The sequence below is a fragment of the Sapajus apella genome, unplaced genomic scaffold, assembly GCF_009761245.1.
Source record: "Sapajus apella isolate SASKATOON/1434 unplaced genomic scaffold, GSC_monkey_1.0 scaffold13, whole genome shotgun sequence".
Classification (NCBI taxonomy): Eukaryota; Metazoa; Chordata; class Mammalia; order Primates; family Cebidae; genus Sapajus; species Sapajus apella.
This window is the reverse complement of record NW_022436953.1, coordinates 19,974,633-20,000,410: the sequence shown is the minus strand read 5'-3', so window position 1 is coordinate 20,000,410 and position 25,778 is coordinate 19,974,633. Positions and strand designations below refer to the sequence as shown.

The 25,778-nt window shown below is 48.2% G+C and overlaps 1 protein-coding gene across 4 annotated transcripts in view; it reads left to right on the top strand.

Annotated features, from left to right (window-relative positions):
- HSPA12A (heat shock protein family A (Hsp70) member 12A) overlaps positions 1-25,778 on the top strand; it is a 183,996-nt gene that overhangs the window by 136,632 nt on the left and 21,586 nt on the right. For all 4 annotated transcript variants that reach the window (XM_032281762.1, XM_032281761.1, XM_032281763.1 and 1 more), the window contains 5 exons: positions 8,352-8,437; positions 10,032-10,159; positions 13,459-13,645; positions 15,838-15,942; positions 22,111-22,227. In XM_032281762.1, coding sequence (XP_032137653.1) covers positions 8,352-8,437; positions 10,032-10,159; positions 13,459-13,645; positions 15,838-15,942; positions 22,111-22,227 — 623 coding nt within the window. The remainder of the gene's footprint in view (positions 1-8,351; positions 8,438-10,031; positions 10,160-13,458; positions 13,646-15,837; positions 15,943-22,110; positions 22,228-25,778) is intronic.

Genomic DNA, 25,778 nt, shown 5'->3' with positions numbered 1-25,778 from the left:
CCCAGGTCCAAAACCTTCCCAAGCTTTCAAAGTCCACATGTGTAGGTTTCAGTGAACTCATATATCCTTATTGGTTTGTTCATTCATCTGCCAAATATGTGTGGAACACCTACCACCTATGGGCCAGGTGCTCTAATGGATGGCAGAAGAATAACGCTGGCCTGCCCTCCTGGAGCTTCCTTGTAACTGGCACATTCAAATCACAATTATTTTATTATGGAAAGTTTTAAACATACAAAAGCAGAGCAAATATTATATTGAAGCCTCATGAATCTGTCACCAGGCTTAGTCATTATTAACTTGTGGCCAACCTTGTTTAATCCCCGCCCCTCCCCTCTCCTGTTATTCTGGTAGAGATCCCAGAAATCCTATTGTTTCATCTGTACACAGTTGAGAATGTAGCCCTAGAGGACAAGGGCTCTTTTAAAAATTGTGTAACTATACTATTAATAATCATTCTTTAGTATTACCAATATCTGCTCAGTGTTTACATTTCTAATTATCTCATAAATATAAAATGTTTTGATTGTTTGAATTAGTATCCACTAAAAGTCCATCCATTGCATTTATTGAAGCTGATGTGTGTTTTAAGTCATTTCTAAGCTGTCGCAGTTGGTCTCTGGGGCAGTCAGGATAGCCTGGAAACTCATTATAAATGCAAATTGTCAGCCAGCCTCAGACCTACTGGATGAGAAACTGTGGGGGTGAGACCATTAATCTGTGCTTTAACAAGCCCTCTGGGGGTTCTGATGCACAGCAGAGTTGAGACCCTCTGGTCCATAGGTTTTCTCTCCTTTCCTGTATATTTTTATTGTGATTATCTCTAGGAGAAAGCTGTCTCTCTTGTCGAGTTTCCTTCATCTGGGTTTTGCCAGTTGACCCCTGATGCGCAAGATTCTCTCTCATCTGCACTGAGGGAGCTGAGAAGGCTCTTCTCTCTCTAAAAGTCAGAGGGGGTGGATTTTTAGAGGTAGAGGTCCCTGAAGGGTGATGCAGAATTTGCCTGCTGTTGAAGCAGGATGCACTCTAGGTGGGGAACAGCATGTGCAGTACCCAGAAGCTGGATAAGCACAGAGATTCCAGGGTCTGTGGATAGGTTTGGTATGGCCAGGGATGTGGGGCAGTAGAGAGAGAAGAGGCTTCAGAGGGAGATGGGGTGGACTTGCAAGAGCCTGGGTGTCAGTAGTGTGCTGGACTTTATCCCATGGGGGATAGGCATCAGGGGAAGACCCTGACAAGGTTGAGTTAGGTGAGCAGACCTCGATTTTGACCAGATGGATTTGACTGCAGGGTGAGTGTGGCTTGGAGGGGGCAGGCCCAGGGCAGGGAAACTGAAAGTTCAGGAGGATCTCAACGAAGGCTGTAGCGGTGACGTAGCAGACAGCGAATGTGAGAGATGCTAATTAGAAGGAACGACAGGGCCTGGTGGTAGAATGAACAGGCAGGAAGTCTAGGGACTCTCCCATCTGGGAGCAGTGGTGGTTTTCCTGGCAAAAGGGGTGTCTGAGGAGCGCGGCAGATCTAGGGGTTTGAGAGCTGACCCCACATTGTTGGAGGTCACTCAGCATGGCATGTGTATTACTAATATCTGAACTCAAGAGAGTTGATGCCTCAGTTGGGAAAGAACTCACTGGCTCTCTTAGTCTATGGTTAGTCACCAAGTCCACTTTTGGACACACATAAAAAATCCATCCATACATCTGTCCATCCATCCACCCACCCATCCACCCATCCATCCAGCCATCCACCCACCCACCCATCCACCCATCCACCCATCCATCCATCCATCCACCCATCCGCCCACCCACCCATCCGCCCACCCACCTACCCGCCCACCCACCTACCCGCCCACCCACCTACCCGCCCACCCACCAACCCGCCCATCCACCCATCCATCCATCCATCCATCCACCACCCACCCATCCATCCACCCACCCACCCATCCACCATCCATCCACTCACCCATCCATCCACTCACCCATCCATCCACCCATCCATCCATCCATCCATCCATCCAACATTGTCTGAGTGCTTGTGACAAGTCAGGAGCTAAGGAATTAGACATGAAGTAAGACACGGCCCTTCCCCAACAAGCAGAGTTCATGGGCAAGAAGCCAGGTGGACAGAAACATCTTAGTACCATGTGTAGGGTGATCTGGTGGAGCCTCTCCAAATGCTGGATCCTGGAGGGCAGGGCTGCAAGGTTTCTGAGTGTAATTCATGAAAATTAGTAGTAAAACTGTTGGTCAAGCAAGTATGTCTTCCCCTCTCCCAGCAATTGCCTGGACATGTAGAGACACAGTTGGAGGCCCATGAACCAGTGCATCAACCTGCTATTAGGAGAGAGACTGTGAACCACCCCCACTGACAGTCTGGGATTGCAGGGACTCAGGGATTTTCCTGTCTCTGGGAAGACCCAGCTGCCCTATCTCACTCTCCCTGGGGCATCTCATCTCCTAGACTATTCAGAGAGGTAGGAGGGGTAACAAGAAGATGCTACCCTGTGTCCGGATGGGCCTGGTGCTGCTGTCATCTTGGCCTGGGCTTGCTACTACCGTCTCTACCATGGTAAATGCTCATTTCCATAATTATTAGCATTTGTGGAGTGGTTATTTTACACTCAGTGTTCTTTGTAGTGAGAGGGTCTCCTGGTTCATGCCAATAAAATTTCCATTTACTTTGGACATCCACCATGGTGATTAAAAAAAAGCCCATAAATTATTTACTGAAATGGAAGTTCAGCTTACGGTAATAATGCATTAGTTCAGCTAGCCATGAAGCCTGTTATAGGGTAATAAAAGATTTTTTATTTTCCTTCTGAAAAGATATTGGCCAGTAACCTACATATGACCTTGACCTGATCAATTTTCAAAGATGACACTGCAGGCAGGGATATAAGGAGAGAAGGAGAGAGAGAGCTTTTTTTCAAATAGTCTGATTTTAGGCAATCGTCAGCAAAGGCCTGTTATCTCACAGCCAGCACAGCCAGCAGGGAAAAAGAAATGGAAAAAAAAAAATATATATATATATATAAATATGTATATAAATATATATATATAGTATTCTTGTAAATCATAAGGACCAGACCTTAAAACTCCTTTTGAAATTGGGCATGTATTTGATAGATACATAGTCTGAAAGCTAACAAGAAGGACTCTTTGGAGAAACGAGCGTGTCACTATTGTTGGGACCACCTGTCACATTTCCTCAGAGCCTGGAACGTTGTAGAATAAAGTCAGCCCTATGGTTCTGTCTTCATCTTTAAACATGTTGTATTTATGGAGCAAAATTGATTTTATGTGTCTCAGAAAGTCTGCGATTCTGCTCACGGCCATTTGCTGACTAATGTCTCTGGCAGGGAGAACAGCAAGCAAGTTCATGAATTATGGCTCTCCTTAAGTTTCTCTTATCAAGACTATTTTTTATTTTAAGAACATCTACTTTAATTAAAGTCATTAGAGCTGGGAACACATAAAAATGTTTCTGAATTTTGTATGTATTGCATTTTACAAGTAGAAATCCAGATGAAGCCTGCATTTTAATTCTTATACCACTAAGACAAGGGATGAGGATTAACCTAACAAATGAAACTAGTTCTTCCTTAATTATCTGGTTTGGGTTTGTAAGAAATCCTGAGGCAGGAGACTTGTTGGCCAAGATTTAATACTTTCATTTATTTGTCCTTTACATTGCTGCAAAAATATTTTCTTTTCTTTATATACCCCTCTTTTTGGCAGAAATTATTTAATGTGTTGGGGTGGGGTATTCCAGGTTTATAAGTGAATCTATAACCACTCTTGTCATCTTGTTTTTCCATTCACTAAACTAAAAAAGATAGTCTGCACGCTAGTTCTACAAGACTGAAGTGATGTTAAATTATCCATAACTAATAGCAAAGGAAACATGATGATTAATTTTTGTGTGTTCCCCAGAAAGCTCCAGGGTCTCTTCCTTCTCCGCTTAAGCAAAGTTTTGTGACGAGTAGTTTGCACTCTTGAAAGGGTCAGTGTCTTTCTGATTCCTTGATGTGAAATTGTCGAATCTCTCTGAGTTACGGGATTTTAGGGTAACTTAGTGTTTGAAGTGGAAGATGCTTTGAGTGGGTCTTTATTTAATCTACTTGGAATGGTGCAGTAGGTATTTCTTAAAACTAGCACCTTTAGCTCTGTCCTTGATCCATTCCCTGATACAGCATATTCTTTAACGTGTCTTTTAGCAGTCTTCCTTCTCTCCCTCCACAGAAGGGTCTGGATTTTCTTTTCTTCAGCTTCCTTTCTTCTAAGCCTTGACTTTAAGAAACTCTATTTGCGTCGAGGCATTGACTTAGCCTTCCTCTTCTCTTCCTAGTGTGTCCAGGTCAACCTGTGGGTGCTGAACTGGAATATCCTCTGGGTGAAAGTAGTCCCAAGGGAGATGTTGTTGTATTAGCTTTATAGAAGCAGCGGAGGCAGGGCCACACTTAATGGCATTTGTCGTTTCTTACTGTGGACAATGGCCTCTGTATAATTGATAGCCAGTACACACGGCCTACACTTGGTATGTTTAGGCATTCCCTATATCAGTTCCTTCCTGTTGTTCGTTAGCTTATATCTGTCAGATATCCATAGATTAATAGGTAATATTCTGTCGACTCTTTGTATTTTATTTCTAATCATTTACCTACTGAATGCAAGATCTCAAGCCTTGTTGGGACACATCGGAATAAACTCCCCATCTTCCTAAGGGGGTGAGATAACCTTTGCCATTTTTTTTTCCTGAGAATTTTTGAGCACCACTTTGACATCCTAAGTAGTGAAGCAGAGAAATATTAGCATGTCTCTACTGGCTGTGTATATTCCTGTACTGTATTAATGGACATTTGCTGGTGAATTATCTTTGATTTGGAATATAGAGATATACAGATGTGGGTATACACCATGTGCAGATATCTATGGAAATGTTACTCCTCCATACCTTCTATGCAGATCAGTTTTAAATCATTGCATAATGTATCTGAATTTTAATTTCTGATGGAAAAAGTCCATGTGGTTCAGTTGCTTCTAGGCCTGGCTGAGTGATCAGCAAGTCAAATGATTTGTTTAATATTGGCCCAGTTGCAGTGGGGTTGAGGGGAGGTACAGGAGAACCGAAAATCCTTGATTCTTGCCCTCAAAGTATCCTAGAGTCCCCTGGGGACCCAAGGCGTGTGTTCCATCTGTGGCCCAACCTTGGCTATTTTGCAAATCAGTGAGATGGCCCAGGGCTCTGAAAAGGGTGGAGTGATGGGATAATTAGAACCAAGCACCGCGGGTGGATAGTTTGTCTGCAGATAATAGCTTGTTTGCTAATTGCCAACATCAGATTTTCTGGGCAATTAGACATTTGGTTTCTTTCAGGACCGTCTGTGCAAATGTGGACACATGGCTGCAGGCCTTCCAGGTAGCAGGTGGAGAGGGTGGCTCCTGGTGCTGATGACATTTCTCTGCAGGCTGCCCAAGGGCTGTGGGCAGGGAGGATCTCTCACCAACAGGTGGAAGGACTATCTGGCTGGGCTCCCTAGTGGGGAGGCAGAGATACCCCTGCATTCAAGGAAGGGGTTCCCTTGTGCTGGGAGATTAGCAAAGATGGTGGAGTTCCACAGGCTGGTCTAGGAAATGAGCTGACTTCTCTATTCTCTTCTCAAGAGCAATTAGCACCCACCGCTAATAGCAATTCTGTTAGTTGTGGGTGCTAATAGAAATCAGAAATAGCTTCCCCTCCCAGATGAGCAAGTTGATTTAAACTTTTTAATAAAGTTTTTTAAAAAGTATGTATAACATAAAGGTTGCACTTAAACCATTTTAAGTGTATGATTTGGTGGCATGAATTACATTCACAATGTTGTACAACCATCACTACTGTTTATTTCCAAAACTTTTCATAACCCCAAAGAGAAATTCTGTTCTCATTAAGCAAGAACTCTCCATTTCTCCCTCCCTCCCACCCCTATCAACTGTAATCTACTTTCTGTCTCTATGAACTTACCTCTTCTAGAGATTTCATATAAGGGGAATGATACAACATTTGTCCTTTTGCATCCACATATTTTACTTAGCATATTTTCCAGGTTCACCCATGTTGTAGCATGTTTAAGAATGTCCTTCCTTTTTACAATGAAATACTATTACATTGTATGGATATACAACATTTGTTTATCCCTTCATCTGTTTTATTTTATTTTATTTATTATTTTTGAGATGGAGTCTTGCTCTGTCATCAGGCTGGAGTGCAGTGGTACAATCTTGGCTCACTGCCACCACCGTCTCCTGGGTTCAAGTGATTCTTCTGCCTCAGCCTTGCAAGTAGTTGGGACTACAGGCACATGTCACCACACCTGGCTAATTTTTGTATGTTTAAGTAGAGATGGAGTTTCACCATGTTGGCCAGGCTGGTCTTGAACTCCTGACTTCAAGTGATCTGCCCATCTTGGCCTCCCAAAGTGCTGGGATTATAGGTGTAAGCCACCGTGCCCAGCCTATCCCCTCATCTGTTGTTGGACGCTTGAAGTGTTTCTACCTTTCTGTTATTGTGAATAATGCTGCATGAACATTTGCATATAAGTATCTCCTTGAGTCCCTGTTTTCAGTTTTTTGGGTAGATACCTAGGAGCGGAATTACTGGTCATATGGTAATTCTATACTTGACTTTTTTAGGAACTGCCAAGCTCTTTTCCACAGTGGTTGTCCCATTTTACATTCCCACTAACAATGTGTGAGGATTCCAATTTCTTCACATCCTTGACACACTTGTTATTTTCCTTTCTTAAAAAACTATCGCCATCCTAGTCAGTGTGAAACCATATCTCACTGTGGTTTTGATTTACATTTCTCTACAGACTAATGATGTTGAACATCTTTTCATGTACTTGTTATATCTTTTATATGTTTTCTTTGGAGAAGTGTCTATTCAAGTCCTTTAACCAGCAAGTTGGATTTTGCCTCTGTAATTACTGGACTGTCCCTCTCTCTCCCCAAGATAGGAATTGAGCCTCATCAGGAGGAGAGAGGATGTGAGCTTGCAGAGAGTGGGAGGTGGCTGTGCAGATTTGAGGCTTCACATTCACTCCTGCATGATTCATTTCATTCCACAGCCCATTTGGTACCCACTGTAATGAGGCTGCTTGAGTTCTCATCAAGTAGAAAAAGAAATCAGCAAGAGCCTGGGATTAACCCAAAGTGATTTAGCAGAAGAGGCAGATGGAACCACTCCACCTGCTCCCCTAAAAGTAGATGGCCTTTTCTCAGACCCCTCAAACCTCTGGTTTCCTTGACCACAGATATTGCCTTGGAAAATCACCCATTTCTTCCTAGCAGGTTTCAGTATGTATGTACTAAATGGAGCAGCATGCGCAGAGCACCGTGGATGACACTGGGTGGTTGCAGGTACCTAGCATCTGGCCTTTGTCTCTGCAGTGGGAGCACGAAATCCTTGCCCAGCTTCTCTGTGCTCTACCAGCTCTAGGCAGCAGGCAGGCAGAGCACTGTGACACATTCCAAGGCCTGCCAGGGAGAGTGTGTTTTCTCCTGGGGAGCCCATTCCTGGGGCACAGCCACTGGGCTCTGGGAAGACTTCAGAACAGTGCTACGCCTGAATGTTGGTAAGCATAGGGCAACAGACAAAATGGTGCTCCTGCTGCTTAGCCACTGTTTGACCTCATGGCCGTTGGGCCCCATCTGCAGGGGTTAGAAATGCTGATCTCTGCCTTTTTCCTGTGGTTTTTATGATTGAAAAAGTCCCAAACCTTCAGTATCACTGAAGAGAGATGAATTCACATGCTCTGGCAGGGGTGAGGAACTAGTGCATCTGCTAGGCAGTGATGTTCTTTCTAAAGCGGTGTCACATCCCACGTTCCTAGGATAGAGGTTACTTATCCCTGAGGGAGGTACCCACACCCCTTTGGGAACCTGAGGGCTGCAGACACTCTTCCAAGAAAATGCACATGAAAATTTGACATAACTCCAGGTGACTATAGGTCCTGCTAGTCCAGCTTGGAGCCTAGCCTCTGGCTCCACAGACAATACAACCAGGGGCTGGGGCTTTCGGGGACAGAGCAGCATCTCTGACTAAGTTGGGTTGAGTGGCACAGAGAGAGAGGCCCGGTGGTGACTGGGAGGAAAGGGGCAGCTGATTTGGTCAGGTTGTAAATACCAAATGCAAGGGGGTGGTGGAACAGATGCCCCTGCCTTTCTGGCTGGGGCTGAGCCTTGCCCATTTCATGAGCCAGCTTTGCAGAGGACACAGTGACTGGAGGAGCAAGAACATGCAGCCCTTATTTCTTCTCTCTGGGTCAGCCCATGCCACTTCTAAGGAGGGGCCTTTGTTTTTCCTTTCAGAAACGGCTCCCACATCTGCATATTCATCTCCAGCCCGGAGTCTTGGGGACACAGGAATAACACCTCTGTCCCCCTCCCATATTGTGGTAAGAAATGTGTGTGTGTGTGTGTGTGTGTGTGTGTGTGTGTGTGCACGTGCACATGCATATGTGCACATGTGTATACTGACTTCCTTTGCATTCTGGGTCTGATCTCACAGTTCAGGCCACTGGACAGTCCCTCATATTCACTGGTTGGAAATTAAATTGACCTGGTCCTGACCACAGGAGCTCTGCTAAGCCCCTTCCCCATTCTGGGCCTGGGAAGGCCTTCTGTGGCTAGTGCTTCTGGAGCAGGGGCCAGTGGGTCACAGAAGCAGGTGAGATGGTAGCAGCCCTTTAAAGATTCAGGATCAGAGCCTGTGAGACACCCTCTTGAAAGGAAGCCGCTGACTCTGGCTGGTAAATCGGTGAATGCATGAGCTCTGTCCACTGCAGTTGTCTGCAGTGTCCAAAAGCCCCTGGCTGTATAATTGTTTCTGCAACAGCTTGCCCAGTAGAGCAACACTGAGCAGGGCTTCATATGCATCGAGTGGGGCTGTTGCTCCCACCCTGCCCTGTATGAGGAAAGATGGATGTTGGGGGGCAGCTGTTCAGAGGGGCGCACATGTAGTTGTGCAGACAGCCAACCCAAGTGAGTGCCCGGAAGACAGGGCAGCTTTGTGTGAGCTGAGCAGATGCACAAAGAAGACCTGAGAACTGCGGAGGCACCCCTAGGTAGGGGGGCCAGCCTGTCCTGGTTTCCTGGAACTGTCTGGCTTTTACACTGCAAGTCCTGCACCCTGGGGACTCCTTCAGTCCTGGGCAAACTGGGAGGGTTGGTCCCCTCGGGCCAGGTTCTGTGGTTTTCAAGCTTTGTATGCCGAAGGTGTCCTGTAGGAGTTTCAGGGCTGTGGGGGAGGGGAGCAGTCTGAGGAGAGGCCAGGCGGGTAGCATTCTCACCCCTCCCCTCCAACGTTTGTTGGTTTTATAATTTGGAGTTCTGTGCGAGTTAAAAAAAAAAAAAGTCTAAACTGCCTTAAAAAAAAGAGAAAGGACTGGAATCTGAAATGGCCTGACTAAGTGACTTAGATGAGGCAAGGCCCTGGGCCTTGACAGTCACAGCAGGTCATGTGCCTGGCGTGGTGGGATTGGGCGGGGTCCTGGATGCCCCGCCCTGCTTACGTGCATGAAACACCAGTACAGATGGAGCAGTCACCTGGGTGTACAGAGGGCACAGCTGGCAAGATGCTCCTGGCAGTGACCAGAGGTCTGCACAGGGCCTTGTGGAAGGCAGCAGGGGTTGGGAGAAGATTGTATCTGCTCAGGAACTACCGGGCAACCAGTCCTGATGGTGGAATTTCTGTAACTAGCCGTGTGCTCGCACAGTCGATAGAGATGAGTGGGCAAGCTGTAGGCAGCTCGCTTTCATCCAGTCAGCCTGGCCCTCCACTCGGGGGTGCCCCCATTTCTCCCCAAGCCACTCAGTCAGGGGCCTGCCCTCTCCCCAGGGCTCTCCAGGTGGTAGACTTGAGCTGGAATATGGAATGTCCTTCTGTCTGCAGGGGGTGCACAGCTAGGCAAGGTAAACCCCCTCCAGGGTGCCTTCCTGAAAGCCAGGCCCACCCCCCCCACACCCCTATGCCTTACTGTATATCTGCAGAACGACACTGACTCCAATGTCTCAGAACAGCAGTCGTTTCTCGTGGTGGTGGCCATTGACTTTGGGACCACATCCAGTGGCTATGCCTACAGCTTCACCAAGGAGCCGGAATGCATCCATGTGATGAGGTGAGTGTTGTGGGTGGGAGGGCCACGTGGCTTTGCCAGCCACTGTACCTGTGGAGACTCCGGGCAGGCTTAGGCAATGAGCCAGTGACCGGCACTTCAGAGGGCCCTGGATCCTGGTTCAGCACAGCCCAAGCTCACTATGCCGCTGGGGACAAGTCATTTCTGGTCTCTGGGCTCTAGGCTCCTGGTTTGTAAAGACATTGATTTAATTCTGATTTAGGTGGTCTGGGGAGGGGCCTGGGCAGTATGTTTAAGGCCTGGCCTGGGTGAGAGGCATAGACCTGTAGAGGGTCTGTGATGGAAGGATCCAGGTGCCAGCTTGGCCACTTACTGTATGACTTTAGGCCGTAGCTGAACCTGCTAAACCTCAGCTTCCTCGTCTGTGAAATGGGGATCCTGACAATACCTGCTTCCCAAGGTGTACATGCAAATGAAATGACAGTATCTGTCAAGTGCTTAGCTTGTGGTGAAATGAGAGCAGGGAAGGTGCTCGTCCTTTCAAGTGAAGAGAAGTCCTGGGGTGTTGGTAGCCAGAGGCAGAAAGCACCTGTTGAAGAGAAAGTAGCATGGGGTGACTCTCAGCCAACTGGCCCCATAGGCAAAGTTGCCCTGGGCCTCGTGGGATGTAGTCTGCGCTGGGTGCCCCCTTCCCATCCCCACACACGAGCAGCCTGCAGGCCCCCAGCACCACCCATCCATGGGATCCCAGACTTGACCCATGACCTGCGTGTAGGGTGTGGCCCCTCAAATCTTTGGAAGCCCAGGATTTATCACCCCAATTTTTCAATTCCAAGGGATGACTCTGAAGATACATTGTAATTGGCTTTGCAATTTCTTCAACTGAGTAATTGTGGAATTTGGCACTGCTCCTAGAGTAAGAATTTTTTAGTTTTGTTGTTGCTATTATTTTTTTGAGAGACAAGTTCTTGCTCTTTTGCCAGGCTTGAATGCAGTAGCGTGATCATGGCTTACTGCAGCCTCAAACTCCTGGGCTCAAGCGATCCTCCTGCCTCAGCCTCCCAAGTGGCTGGGACTACAGATGCATACAACCACACCCAGCTAATGTTTGTATTTTAGGAATTTTTATAAAGGGTTGTGTAAAACACAAGTCATAATAAAAATGACTCCCCTCCTCCAATCTTGGTTTAAGTCTCACCTTTCCTCTTGAAAATCAGATGTGGCTCAGCCTGAAGCTATTGTCCTAAGTGGGTACAGAGACCCTTGGGTGTCATGTCATCAGGAAATGATGAAAAGCCTGTTCTATAGCGAGTCTGATGACAGCATTGCCCTTGGTGTTCAGTTGCCACCAGGATTCTCTCTCCAGTTAGCCAGACAGATGCTGTGAGGGTCTGTGCTGCCGTCACTGACCCCCAAGATGAAAAATCCCAATGGAAAAGAATACACCATTGAAGGCCAGAATCAATGTTTATCAGCTTCTATGTAGTTGTTCTAAGAAATGTAATTTGCACAGAATAGTCAGGCAGTGAAAACAGAAAAGAAGGAGTGGAAATAACTTTGAACTTGCTTGTGAGGGGGACTTATGAACCATGCCCATAGTTCAGGGCCTCTAGAGGTGGTGTCTTAGTCATGGTAGAGATTTTGGAGGGAGGTTGGTTGGTTCTACCTGAATTTTATTTCAGTAGATTTTATTTTATGAATTTTATTTCATGCTAACACGACAAATTGTAAGTGAGAAAGTTAACTTTTTTGTCTTAAGTAGCAATGAAGGAATAAAAATTTGAAGGCCAAAGCTCATGGAGTCATTTTCTACTGACATTGTCACTGTTAATATTGACAATTCTGTTTGTGAAGGGCAGGGTGTGGAGCAGCTGCCTGCCATCAGGACCATCCCTGTGTCTCAGTGCTGTCACCTCAGGGACTTTGGCTCCAGGGGTAGGAGCAGCATCCTGATGGAGCTTGACAGGGAAATTGGCCAGGGATGATTCCAGACCTCTCTGAGCAGCAAATCTTGGTGGAGGCCAGAGCTCCACCTGGACCAAGATGGTCCTAATGATGCTTAATGATGCGGGGTTGGGAGCAGGTCCAGGCTCAGCTGGGAGTGTGGCCACCTCCCCAGTGGGTGAGGAAAGTGGCTCATTTCCCTTCCTGCACTGCGTCGCCACCTTAGGCTGCATGGGCTGTGCATGGGGTCACATGGCCAGCGGCAGGCTGGGAAGGGAACAGCTTGGCCTGTTTGTGGCCCTGGCTTCTCTGTAGTGGCCCCAAAGGTGAGCAGATGCATTGAATTTCCTGTCTTCCCCTTGCCTCTTCCCTTTCTCTCGCTGCAGCCTCTCTCTCTCTCTCATTTCTTTTTAGAGATGGGATCTTGCTGTGTGGCCCAGGCTGGAGTGCAGTGATGCCATCATAGCTCACTGTGATCCTCCCACCTCAGCTTCCCAAAGTGCTGAGATCTCTGTTTCCATGGTTCTTTCACCTCTGCTCCATTATAGGTCTGAGCTTCCTGGCTTCCCTTCCCCTCCGTTTAGCCCAGTTTGCCCTTATGAACAGCAGCTCTGATTCTGTCATGCCCCTGGTCTAAGACCTTTAGTGGCTTCCCGTTACTCACAGAGTAAATTTCTAGGTCAGGGTTCTCCTCAGCCTATTCCAGCCACTTTCCCAATCGCATTTCTCACTCTTCCCATTTTCACAGTCACTCTTACCACCTACATGCTCTCTCCAGCCAACACCGTCACTTCACGTTCCCCATGAATGCCTCCACTGGCCCACCTCTGAGCAGCTGGAGTGTCCTTCCCTCCTTTGAGATCCAGTTGTCTGTCTTTTCTTCAGTTCTCCCCTGAATCCTGTGTTCTTTCCTCTGCCCCACCAGCTGGCACCTCAGGCTGTTTCCCTGGGCCCCTCATTTGCAACTCATAAGTCAGGTCCTTATGCATTTATTGTGCCTACCTTGTTTGGTTTCAAAGAGGATTCAACCTAGCAGTATATCTGCTATTGAGTGCTTGCAAATTAAAAATACATTGCCTAGCAGATTGTGAGTTATTTGCAAGCACAGACATAAAAGTTTTCTGCCAGCACCTGGCACACAGGTAGATGCTTAGAGTAGATGCCCAGTAAACATGGAATGAAAGGATCAAGGCAGAGCTTGCTATTGAGCAGAAATTTTGCATTTGGCCAATTCGTCTTCTTTTTAACTGAAGTTGTGTCTCTAGTAGCTGCTCATCCAGCAGAACCAGAGTGCGTCTGGGCACCTACATCACTGACACTCATGCATATAGTAGGTGTTCAAGCCTGAACTGGGTTTGGAAAGAAGGCCCCATAACTTCTGCTTCCCTTGGTGGCAGGCGATGGGAGGGAGGAGACCCTGGTGTGTCCAATCAGAAGACTCCGACCACCATCTTGCTGACTCCCGAGAGGAAGTTCCACAGCTTTGGGTATGCCGCCAGGGACTTTTACCATGACCTGGATCCCAACGAGGCCAAGCAATGGCTGTACCTGGAGAAGTTCAAGATGAAGCTGCACACCACTGGGGTGAGCGAGCCTCTCCTGGGGCCCCAAGTGCCTGGCAATGGAGAGCCACGGTTCCTCCAGCCTTGGGGTGGGGGAGGGGTGTCCTTCCAACCCAAGGGGTCCTCCCGTCTCTCCCAAGCAGAAATCAATGTCCATTTACCTTGATTTTATACACATCCTGGAGCACACAGCACCTTTGTGGAATATGCAATGCTTTCCAAAGTGCATGTGGGCAGGGAGATATTCTGAATATTTAACCTTTCATTTATCTTGAAAATGGACATATTGGAGTAGACCCTGGTTATACCAGGGGAGTGGGGTGCTGGGGGCCTCCTTCTGTGATAGCAGTTCCCCCTTTAGTTTCTGGATTATGGAGAGATCAGCAAATCATGAAGGAGCCTCTTGGGGGCTAGGGGCACATGGGGAGCTCAGGGCAGTAGCTCTTAACTAACCAGTTTGGATGTAAAAACCAGTAACAACTGGTACATCTGGCTCTCTATGTGGGGGAGGGGGAGCTCAGGATATCAAGTGCCCAATAATTAGAGGTCCAGCTCCCAGAATGTTGGCCTCGGCTCCCAGCAAGCCAGTGTACCCTAAGATACCTACATCAAATAGGCACCCCCTGCCACCCCGAAGCTTTGTAGAAAAGGATAGGGTTTAGGGTAGAACTTTTTTGATTCAAGCATTTTATTCCATGAAGTTTCCTTAACTCTCAGTGCTCAGAAAGGCAGGATGACTATCATGATTAAGAAAATGGACTCTGGGGCCAGATGGCCTGGGTTTCAATCTGGCCACTGGTACCTTGGAGAAACGTAATCCAAGTTACTTAACCTCTCCCTGCCTTGTTTTGTCTTCTCTGTAAAATGGGGACAATGGCTATGCCTTCCTCATGGGGATATCGTAGGGATTAAAGGAATCAAAATACATAAAGCTCTTAGAGTCATGCCTGGGACAGATTAAGTTCAAGTCAAGTGCAAGCTTCTATTCTAATTGCTTGCATTTGTCTGCTGAGCACTTGTAGATGACAAAACGAACATAAATGGGAAACTCAGCAGCCAGCACCCTGCCTTCCAAGGCTCTGTGCTCATCGACATGGTTGTCTTTCTATGGCGCAGACCGAGTTCTGCTAGAAATGAACTGTTCCTATTTTGCCTGGTGGGATTCAACGCTGAGTAGCAGGATGGCAGGTGGAAGGAGGCACAGGGTTTTTTTCAATTCAGAGCCATGGCTTCCTGGCACTTGGCCACCTTCCTGAGCCTGGGAGCTGCTGCCCCAAAGCTGGGGTATCTTTGCTGGGCACCAGGAGCAGAAGGCAGCTGGATGGGAGGAGTGAGCAAGTGTAGATAGGTCAGGATGCCACAGACGGCTCCACGTGGCTGGCTTAGTAATTCAATGCCTAGTCTCACTCCCAAGGCAAAGCATAATTACCCAGCCTGGATCAATCTGGAGGCCCCAGTGCTTTCTTTTTTTTCTTGGCAGTAATGAGCTTGTTGGTTCAGGAGACCCGGGGGCTTTCTCCTGATTTTTGCTCTCACTCCCTGCCCATCCCTACCCCATGGGGACTTTTCTCATCATTTTTTAGTGATCTCCATCTACCAGCATCTGGGGTCTGCAGAGCATCCTCTTTTTAGGACCACACTCAGCAGCTGCTTTCACTTTTGGTGGAGAAAGGAAGGCAGCGATGCTGGATTCCTGGCAGATTAGACAGGGCAAGCCTTAAAATAGGAGCTCTTCTATTTTGGTGACTTGGTTGGGGAATGAAAGCTTCATCTGTTTAGCATCATGCATGGCAGTGGGTTGGTACAATTAGGCCTCCATCGGGGGGAATCCTGAGCATGACCGCGTCTGTTTGAATGTGGAAATAGAATGGAAATTGCATGGGGAGTGGCACCTGCTGCCTCTTCTTTCTTCCTGACTTCTACCGTTGCCCCTGAAACCTCTGCTCCCAGAGGATCCAGGAGAGAGAGGGAGAGAAGGAGAGAGCAGTGAAGGTGGGCCTGGATGGGACAGCCAGAGCCTCCTACCCAGTAAGGGGACACTGCTGCCAGGCCCCATTTTGGGGGCCACACCATCCTAGTCTGCCTCTTTAAACATGGGGAAACACAAACGTGGCTCACCAGGATCCTCTAGATCCCCTTGGAGCAGTCCCCAAAGCCAGAAGACATGTTGCTCCTTTGTCATCATCTTGCTGTTGTTCCTCTTCCTCCTACCAGGACCTCACCATGGATACAGACCTGACGGCGGCAAATGGCAAGAAAGTCAAAGCCCTTGAAATCTTTGCTTATGCCCTGCAATACTTTAAGGAGCAGGCACTGAAGGTAGGATGGATAGTTGAGGCCAGCTGGCTGTGTGCTAGGCGATAGCACCCATGCCAGCTCCATGTCTCGGGCTGCTGCACCTGCTGGCCAGGGTAGGGGGCACAGCCTCGAGGGAAAGTGTGGGCTTTAGGCTTTGGAGTCCACACGGCAGGATGGACCCTCACACACTGCTGGTGGGAATGTAAAATGGTGCAGCCTCTTTGGAAAACAGTTTGGCAATTCCTAAAGAAGCAAAGCACAGAGTTACCATAGGACCCAGCAGTTCCATTCCTGGGTAGATACCTAAGAGAAAGGAAAGCAAATGTCCACACCTACACATGTATACATGAATGTGCCTAGCAACACTATTCATAATGACAAAAACTGGAAACAATCCACATGGCCATCCACTGATGAATGGAGAAACCAAATGTGAGCTGTCTTACAATGAATGTTATTTACAGCCAGAACGAGGGCTGAACTACTGTTATATCCTACCACATGGAGGAACCTTGAAAACACCATGTGAAGTAAAAGAAGCCAGATACGAACAGGCACATATCGTGTGGTTCCATCTGTATGAAATGTCCAGAGCAGGCACCTTCACAGAGACAGAAAGCAGAGGCTTTTTCTGCTGGGGGCTGCGGGGAGTGGGAGTATGAGCGACTGCTAAAGAGTATGGGTTTCTTTGGTGGGTGATGAAATTAGGTAGCAGGGTTGGCTGCAAAACCTTGTGAATACACTGAAACGCACTGAATTCTATACTTTAAAAGTGTGAATTTTGTGGTATGGAAATTATGTCACAGTAAAAGAAAAAGAGAGGCAGGAAACATACTTAGCAGCTGTGCCATTTGGGGCAAGGTACTTCATCCTTCCAAGGTCCACTTTCCTAACTGGAGAGCGGGGTGAGTAACTGTACCTCCTAGGCTATTTGATAGAAAATGGGATTGGACATGCAGTGCCTCCCTTGAAGCTTGGTCTAAAGTCAGCACTGGGTACATGGCGGCTGCTGTTTCTCCTCCTCCTCCCTCTCCTCCTCTATCCCTGCAGATCCCAAGGAAGAAGCTAATAGTGTGAGCCCACTTGGATCACCCCCACAAAGGTCTGTGGTCATGATGGCCTGAAATTCCAAAAAGATCTGATTTTGAAGTGGAACATGGCTGTCCTCTCCCTGTCTCCTCCCACAGGCATGAGAACCAGTGGGTGGGGATCAGATGATTAAACAGCCCTGATGTATTGAGCTTTATCCAAAAAGATTTGGGAACTTCAGAAGCATTTGGTATTGTGTGATCACTAAAGGAAATTTAGTGAATTCTAGAAATAGGGTCAGAGGGAGACAAAGAGGAAGTGAGAACTTGGTATTACTTTCATCTATTCAAGTACCTGTTTTTTTTAGTGCCTTTTATGTGCAAAATCCTATATGTTATGGCAATGTAGAAATCAACTCAGTCTTGTGTACTCCTGTACAAGTTATGGCAGTGAGAAATCAACTCAGGAGTGTGTGGTTGGGGTCAGAGTCGTGAGGGGGTAACTGTGGGTGCTGGGTGAGGCAGAGATTCTGTCCAGTGGGGGGCATTGTGGAAGGCTCCCTGTCGGAGGTGGATTCAGGGCAGCGTGGGATTGGTTCACAGGCAGCAACTGGAAGGGTGGGTATTTCGAGCTGGTGGAGTGGTCCAGGCTCAGCTCAGAAGGAAGAAAGCAGCCGACAAGAGGGAGGGTAAGGCTGTGGGATAAGGCCAGGACTCCGTGAGCTCAGGACAAGACGGTGCACAGCCGAGGAAGCCAAGCCAGGGAACCTCTTCTTGGTTAGTGGGAAGCCATCAGAGGATTTCTAGTGGGGGAATGAGTGACATGGGCACCAGGATAGTAGCAGAGCGTTGTATTAGTCTGTTCTCATGCTGCTAATAAGACATACCCTAGATTGGGTAATTTATAAAGGCAGAGGTTTAATGGACTTACTGTTCCACATGGCTGGGGAGGCCTCACAATCGTGGCAGAAGACGAAGAAAGAACAAAGGGATGTCTTACATGGCAGCAGGCAAGAGAGCTTGTGCAGCGGAACTCCCCTTGATAAAACCATCAGATCACCTGAGACTTAGTCACTACCACAAGAACAGTACAGGAGAAACCGCTCTTATGATTCAGTCATCTTCACCTGGCCCTGCCCTTGACATCTGGGGATGATTGCAATTCAAGGAGAGGTTTGGGTGGGGATACACCAAACCATATCAAGTATCTTAGTCTATTTTGTGTCACTGTGACAGAATATCACCAACTGGGTAATTTATGAAAAACAGAAATTTATTTCTCACAGTCTGGAGGCTGGGAAGTCCAAGATCAAGATGCTGGTTCATTTGGTGTCTGGTGAGGGCCCAGTCTCTGCTTCCAAGATGGAGCCCTGAATGCAGCATCTCCCTGCTGGGGGGATGTGGGGGAGGAACAGTTTTTCCTCACATGGCAGAAGAGAAAGAGTTCACTCCTGCAAGCTCCCCACTTTTTTTTTGAGACGACATCTCGCTTTGTCACCAGGCTGGAGTGCAATGGCGCAATCTCGGCTCACCACAACCTCTGCCTCCCTGGTTCAAGCAATTCTCCTGCTTCAGCCTCCCGAGTAGCTGGGACTACAGGCAGGCACCACCACGCCTGGCCAATTTTTGTATTTTTAGTAGATACGGGATTTCACTATATTGGCCGGGCTAGTCTCGAACTCCTGACTTCATGATCCACCCACCTTGGCCTCCCAAAGTGCTGGGATTACAGGCGTGAGCCATTGCACCTGGCTGCAAGCCCTTTTTATAGCAGCAAAATTTCATTCCTGAGACCGGAGCTCTCATGACATACACACCTCCCATTAGGCCCCACCTCCCACCCAACACAGTTGCACTGGGGGGTACATTTCCAACACATGAGTTTTGGGGGACACATTCAGAACACAGCATAGAGTGAGAGACCCCAGTAATCTGAAGAGCCTGCAGGGTGGAAGTCAGTAATGTGGAGGGAGCTGACTCAGATTCTGCAGGTTTGTCGGCAGGAGAGAGGGAGGTTCTGAGACTGAAAGCCATGGGGTCATTCAGGGAGCAAGAAGGAGGATCCTGACAACCAAGAAGAAAGGGTCTTGGGGCTGGGAAGGAGTGGGTTCTGGGCAAACAATATTCCACCAGCAAGGGGACAAGGGGACAGATGGGGAGAGGCTAGAAGCAAGATGGGTGGAGGGAAGAGGCATGGGAGGGGGAGGGGGGGAACTGGGTCATGTTCGGGAAGGTGACCACAGTCAGAGACAAGCGTCCTGAAGTCTGCTTGGAACTAGAGAAGGGGGCAGTTCCAGGGGGCACAAAGCAGAAGGGGAGGGGCGCAATGAGGTGGACCCCCGTCTGCCCAAAGAGCAAAGGTTGCAGAGGGACCGGCTCAGCACCTGGTGGCCTGGAAGGCCACGTGAGGGCGTGTCTGTGGGCTCTGAGGCAGGCGAAGGAGCAGAGAGCACAGAGTACACAGGGGCTCCTGAGTTAGGACGGGGAGCCATAGGGGTCAGGGTGGGGCAGGGGGTAGAAATTTCGGACTCAGAAAGCCCAGGGTGTTGGTGCCTTTCGAGAAGTTTGCCAGCAGGAAAGGAGTGAGCAGCCCATCTCAGAAGGGGAGGGAGGAGGTGGAGGGAACGGTTCCAGAAGGTCAAGTGGTGATGTGGTTGGTTGGTTGTGAACACCTCAGCTCAGCCAGAGAGGCTCCAGGGAACCTGCTGGCACCTTCCCTTTTTTTTTTTTTTTTTTTTTTTGAGATGGAGTTTCGCTGTTGTTGCCCAGACTGGAGAGCAATGGCACGATCTCGGCTCACCGCAACCTCCGCCTCCTGGGTTCAGGCAATTCTCCTGCCTCAGCCTCCTGCACCTTCCTTTTAAAGGTAGCTCCTCTCGGCAGGGAACACACCTTGAATAAATTACAGGAGAAAAAGCTATTTGATGGATAGGAGGAACTCGACTTGCCAGGGCCTGGCTGGAGTTGGAGGGAGAGGGCTATGGCTTGGCCAGAATGAGCGAAGGCAGGATATCTACTCAAGCGGAATGTCTAAGTGTCACCGAAATGAAGCATCCCAGTGGGTCATGAAGGAAAGCCCATGACTGTGCTTGACACATGAGATAATAAATTAATTAATGCTGGCGCCTTTCCCTTCCAAGCTGTTCCCTACCTGCTGGGGAACTGACCGCTCCTCTAAACCCTCCAGACAGCTCAAGGAAGCTGATCTTGTGTACTTTGACCCCTTTTCCTTTTAAAGAGTTTAAAATCTGCCTGGAATGGGCACTGTGCTTAGAATCTTCCTGACACACATCATACCTCTCACCTGTTTTTCAAGCCCAAGCTGCAAGGAAACGAAACATGATGATGATAAAAAAACAAAAAACAAAACAAAACAAAACAAAACGGCTGCTTTGTGTTGGTCCAAAGCAGAGACGTTTTTAGAAACATGTTTTAAAATAGTTTACTGAATGTACTTAACACTACTGAACTGTGCACTTAAAAATGGTTAAGACAATGAATTTTATGGTGTGTATATTTTTACCATGAAACATTTTTATTAAAAATTTTTAGAAAAAGTAAAGGCAAAAAGAATATCACTTACTGATCAAAGAGGAAGTTAGTTCAGAGAGAGAGAGGATGGGCCAGACCCAAGATAACGATTTGAAACAATAGGAAAAATGAGACACTGTCAGGAATTTTGTTTGTTTGTTTTTTTACCAGTCTATTAATCTTTCTTGTGTCAGAGCTGATTTAGACACAGAAGGGACTTGGTGCGTGTTTAGGGTTGATTACAGATTCGTCTGGTGAACGTGGCAATGGGAAGAGAAAGGAAGGAAAGAACTAGCATTTGTCAGAGGTCTTTGGGTCAGACATTCCTTACGTGTTTTCATTGAATCTTGCCAGTAATGCTGTGGGTTAGTTTCATGATCTCCATTGAGCAGATGGAAATACTGAGTCTAAGAAGTTTTCCAGCAACATATTTTGTCTCCGTGAACCAAGTGGAAACCTCTGATGCGTCTGCCCAGCCCATTTATCAACATGGGCCTCAGTGATGTGGTTTAACCATAACCAAAAGTTAAGGGCTACATGGTTCTTGGTAAGGTCATGTCATTCATAGCCGTCCCTTCCTGTTGGGAAAACTCCCCTGATATGCTGGCCTTGCATAAGGTAGATGCCAGTTACGACAGTTGCCACCAGCTGGTAAGCATCACTGTGGGCCAGGTACTGTTCAGCTACAGGACCACGTGTAATGACTCAGATCTTCTCTGCATCTAGATAGACTAGGCTCTGGGTCTAAACTTTGGCTCTGCTACTTTCTAGCTGTACAGTGGTCAAAAAGGTACTGCGGCGAGATGTGATGGCTCACATCTATAATCCCAGCACTTTGGGATTCCAAGACAGGCAGATCACAAGGTCAGGAGATTGAGACCATCCTGGCTAACATGGTGAAACCCTGTCTCTACTAAAAATACAAAAAATCATCCGGGCAGGGCGGCACGTGCCTGTAGTCCCAGCTACTCAGGAGGCAGCGGCAGGAGAATTTCCTGAACCCAAGAGGCGGAGGTTGCAGTGAGCCAAGATTGCCACTGCACTCTAGCCTAGGTGACAGAGCAAGACTCCGTCTCAGAGAAAAAAAAAAAAAAAAGATACTGAGCATATCCAAGTCTCAGTATTCCTATCTGTAGGAAAGGGGCACAGTGAGAATCCCTTCCTAACAGGATTCTTGACTGGATGAATAGAGACAGTGTGTGCAAAGAGCTTAATAAGGTAGGAGACCATGTGGTAAGTGCTCAGTAAATACAGCTCTTCCTAAATTGTCAATCCTCTCAACAATCTTAGGAGCTAGGCATTATTATCCCCACTGCACAGATATGGAAACTGAGGCCTGAGAGGTTGTCACTTGTCCAAAGTCACATGACTAGGACATGGCCACAGGGATTTCCTCTGAGTCTCCACTCTCCAGCCCAGTCTCATTCAGTGACGGAAAGGGGCTAGAGCTCCCTGCTTGCTGAATATTCGGAAAACAGATCTTTCCTCTCTGATGCTGGTAAGTTCAGGGGGCCCTGGAACGGCTCCTGAAGAGCTTGTGGCGGGAAGCCTGGATTCAGTGAACCCACAGGAGGCTGACCCGGGGACCAGCTGCCACTTGACCCGTTGCATTTCTTTCCCTTGGCTCCAGGAGCTGAGTGACCAGGCGGGTTCGGAGTTTGAGAACTCTGATGTCAGATGGGTCATCACGGTGCCTGCCATCTGGAAGCAGCCTGCCAAGCAGTTCATGAGACAAGCCGCCTACCAGGTGAGGGTGGGGTCAGGGTGGGTGGGAGCCAGAGGAGGAGGACCCAGGATGCCTAGGGTGGTGACTGTAGCCCCATCCAGGTACCTCCCACATTCACCGGCCTCCATGGGAGGCAGCAAGGAGGCTCCCCTAGGCAGGGTGGGGGCTGGGAGAAAAGGAGCCTTCGCACTCCTCAGCTTCCTCCTTGGGGAGCAGTGGGGGTCTGTCCCACAACAAGAGCTGGGCTCGGTTTCTTCCCTGGCTTTCTACATTTCCAGGTCATGTTTCTGCTGCAGAGTCTCCAGGGGTAGGATTTCAAAGCGGTGGTTTAGAGACACTTTGTGGGTGAAATGAAGTGAGAACCTTAAGGAAAAGGCTTGGGAAACAAGAATATTTGAGTAAGAAAGCAAGCCAAGGCCATTGGCCACGAACCAGACATTTCAGCTTGGTGTGAAGGCTGAAAACTGCATGTCTGTTGCAGGGAAAGAAAGGAAGTGTGATTGTTCCCTGCACACTTCACTCGGTGGGGGTGGGGGGAGGGTGGCAGGCCCCTGCAGAGGGCAGTGGTATGGCCAAGGGGCATACCAGGCACAGGCACTTGTTGGCCAGGGAGACATATGCTCCAGTGCCAGTGGCCAGCTCATTCCTGTGGGCACTGGGGGTGGCTACAGCTTGAGGATCTGGCTTGGAGGCAGGAATGGCGGGCCATGCTGTTGTTATGTTCCCGGGACAGAGCTGGCTCCTTTTGCACTTACACCCCTGGGTGTATGAACACCCATGCCTGGGGCCTGGCTCAGCTCTCTGCGTGTTGACAGTCAGTTTTCTGAGTCTTCAGCTAAGGCTGGGTTGTGGCAAGTTACCAGGGTCATGGATGTCCCCTCCCCGCTGTTATGCCTCTCAGGAGGCATCCTGCGCACCTCTCCCAGGAGACATACCTCTGATGTTGTTTGTGAGCCTTTCTTTTACAAAACACCTGAAGTGTCAACTCTGAGCCCCAGCATAGTTCAACGGCCATGGGAACCTCAGTGTCATTAAGTAGCTTACAGAGTTCAACTTGCATGCAGTCCAGGGCAAGGTGTCCCTTCCCGCACTCTCTCCCCTTCCCCAGGCTGCTTCCCCTGCATTCCCCTGCCGCCTTGCAGCGTGAGAATCTGGCTCAGTGTATGTACCTGCCAAAAATAGATCTGTTTTTATAGGGATGAAGAAAGAGGGTGGAAGCTCCAGAAAGAGGCAAGCTTTTTAAAAAGGGAAGAAAAAAATGCAGTTTTGCTGTTCACAGAAGCCCCGGGCATCATGGAGCACAGGCTTCATAGTGTTAACCTTCCGGCAGTGGCCAGAGATGGGGCATTGGGACACAGCTGTCTGTGGAGACGCCCCGGGCGTTCTGAGTTTTTCCCAGGAAGAATATTCAAGATTCATGGTTTTGACTCATTTCCCAGCCCACAGGAAGAGTTCAGCAACAAATGTGTGACCCATAAAAAGGTCAATTCTTATTTATAGCCTGAAAAAAAAAAAAAAAAAAAAAGAGAGAGGTACAGTGGCTGGTAAATTTGTCAGGGAGTTTGAGCCCTGGGCCAGCTCTTCCAAGAGGTGGGGCAAGAGGCGTGGGGCCTTCACACTGGGGAGTCACAGGGGAGGGCACTGAGTCCCCGGGGGTTTGGTGGAATCAAATGGGCACCTCAGAGAGAAAAGGGCCTGCAGCTCCTGGGTGAGGACAGATGTGACCTCCATGTTTATGGATCTGAGGAATTTGCTTTCAGAAGTCCAGAGACATGCCACAGACAGGGACTGTTTCCTCGATGTGGGCTGACTTCGGTACAGTGTTTTGCATCTTCATTTTTGACCTTTTGCTGTCCTTCCTTCCTTCCTTCCTTCCTTCCTTCCTTCCTTCCTTCCTTCCTTCCTTCCTTCCTTCCCTCCCTCTTACACCTATCGCACAGGCTGGAATGCAGTGGCATGATCTCTGCTTACTGCAACCTCCACCTCCCAAGTTCAAGTGATTCTCCTTCCTCAGGCTCCTGAGTAGCTGGGACTACAGGCGTGTGCCACCATGCCCTCTAATTTTTGTATTTTTAGTAGAGACAGGATTTCGCCATATTGACTAGGCTGGTCTTGAACTCCTGACCTCAGGTGGTCTGCCTGCCTTGGCCTCCCAAAGTGCTAGGATTACAGGCGTGAGCCACCGCGCCCAGCCAACCCTTTGCAGCTTTGATTTGACACTTGTGTTCCCTTGACAGCCGCTGAGTGGATTTAAAGGTGGCAGCGATCATTCAGTGGTTTTTTTGTTCGTGCATTTATTTATTCATTAAACAAAGCTATACCGGAGGTCTCTGTGTCAGGACTGTGGTAGGCACTGGATTCTATCCCCAACCAAGGCAGGGGCCCTGCTCTTGGGTCGCTCAGAGCCAAATGGTTCACTGAAGCCTTTCATACTTTTGGGTTAGGGAGAGGGGTGTACTGGGGGCACAGTTGCTTTGCAGACGTTGCTGCAGTCTCTTCAGCCTGCCTTCTGGAGAGTCTTAGGACAAAGTGGAAATGAAACTTGCAACTCTGTGGCCAAAATTAACATCTCTCTACTCTCTCTCCATCCTCCAGTAGTATACAGACTAAGAAAGATGTGGACCTATGATGATTAATTTTATATGTCAACTTGACTAGGCCATAGGATGCCCAGATATTTAGTCAGTCATTATTCTGAGTGTTCCTGTGATAAAGTTCAATATTTAAATCAATAAACTGAGCAAAGCAGATGGCCCTTGTTAAGGCAGGTGCGCCTCATCTAATCAGTTGAAGGCCTGAATAGAGCAAAAGGCTGACCCTACCCTGAGTAAGGGGGAGTTCCTCCTGCATGACTGCCTTTGAACTGAGACTTTTTTTTCCCCCTGCCATTAGGCTCAGACTTAAACACTGACTGTTCCTGGGTCCCGAGCCTGCCAGCCTATACCATGGGTTCTCCTGGGTCTCCAGCTTGCTGGCTGCAGATCTTGGGACTTGTTCGCCTCTATAACTGCATAAGAAAACCTTATAATTGTCTGTGTCCCTATCTATCATCTTTCTCTCTTTCTTTCTTTCTTTCCTCCCTCTCTCTCTCTCTCTCTCTCTTTCTTTCTTCTTTTTCTTTCTTCTGTCTGACTCTATGCCCTACTGGCTTTATTTCTCTGGAGAACCCTGACTAATACAGTGTCTGGGCACAGAACATAGTTCTCAGCCTAGCAGCTTCTGTCAGTGCTCACCAGGCATCCATGCATGTGAAAGATATCATATCAGGTGGACATCTGTCTCCTTCTACGAGGTGGTGGCTGCCCACCAACCCTTCTTCCCACAGTGCATCCCATCCCATGCCCCTGACTTCAGGCAGGAGAGCTGGAAGGCTGAGGTAGAAGTGGGTACTCCAGTAGGACAGTTGGAGAACTGGTCACGTCTACTCTGCTTGCATGGGAAAAATGGAGCCCCTCCTTCTAGGCCTCCTGATCACATGTTTGTGGCGCAGTGGTGGAGGCTGAACTTGAACCTCCCACCTGCCAGGTGGAGGAGAAAGCAGCCTGGAAGCAAGACAGTGTTATGAGGAGCAG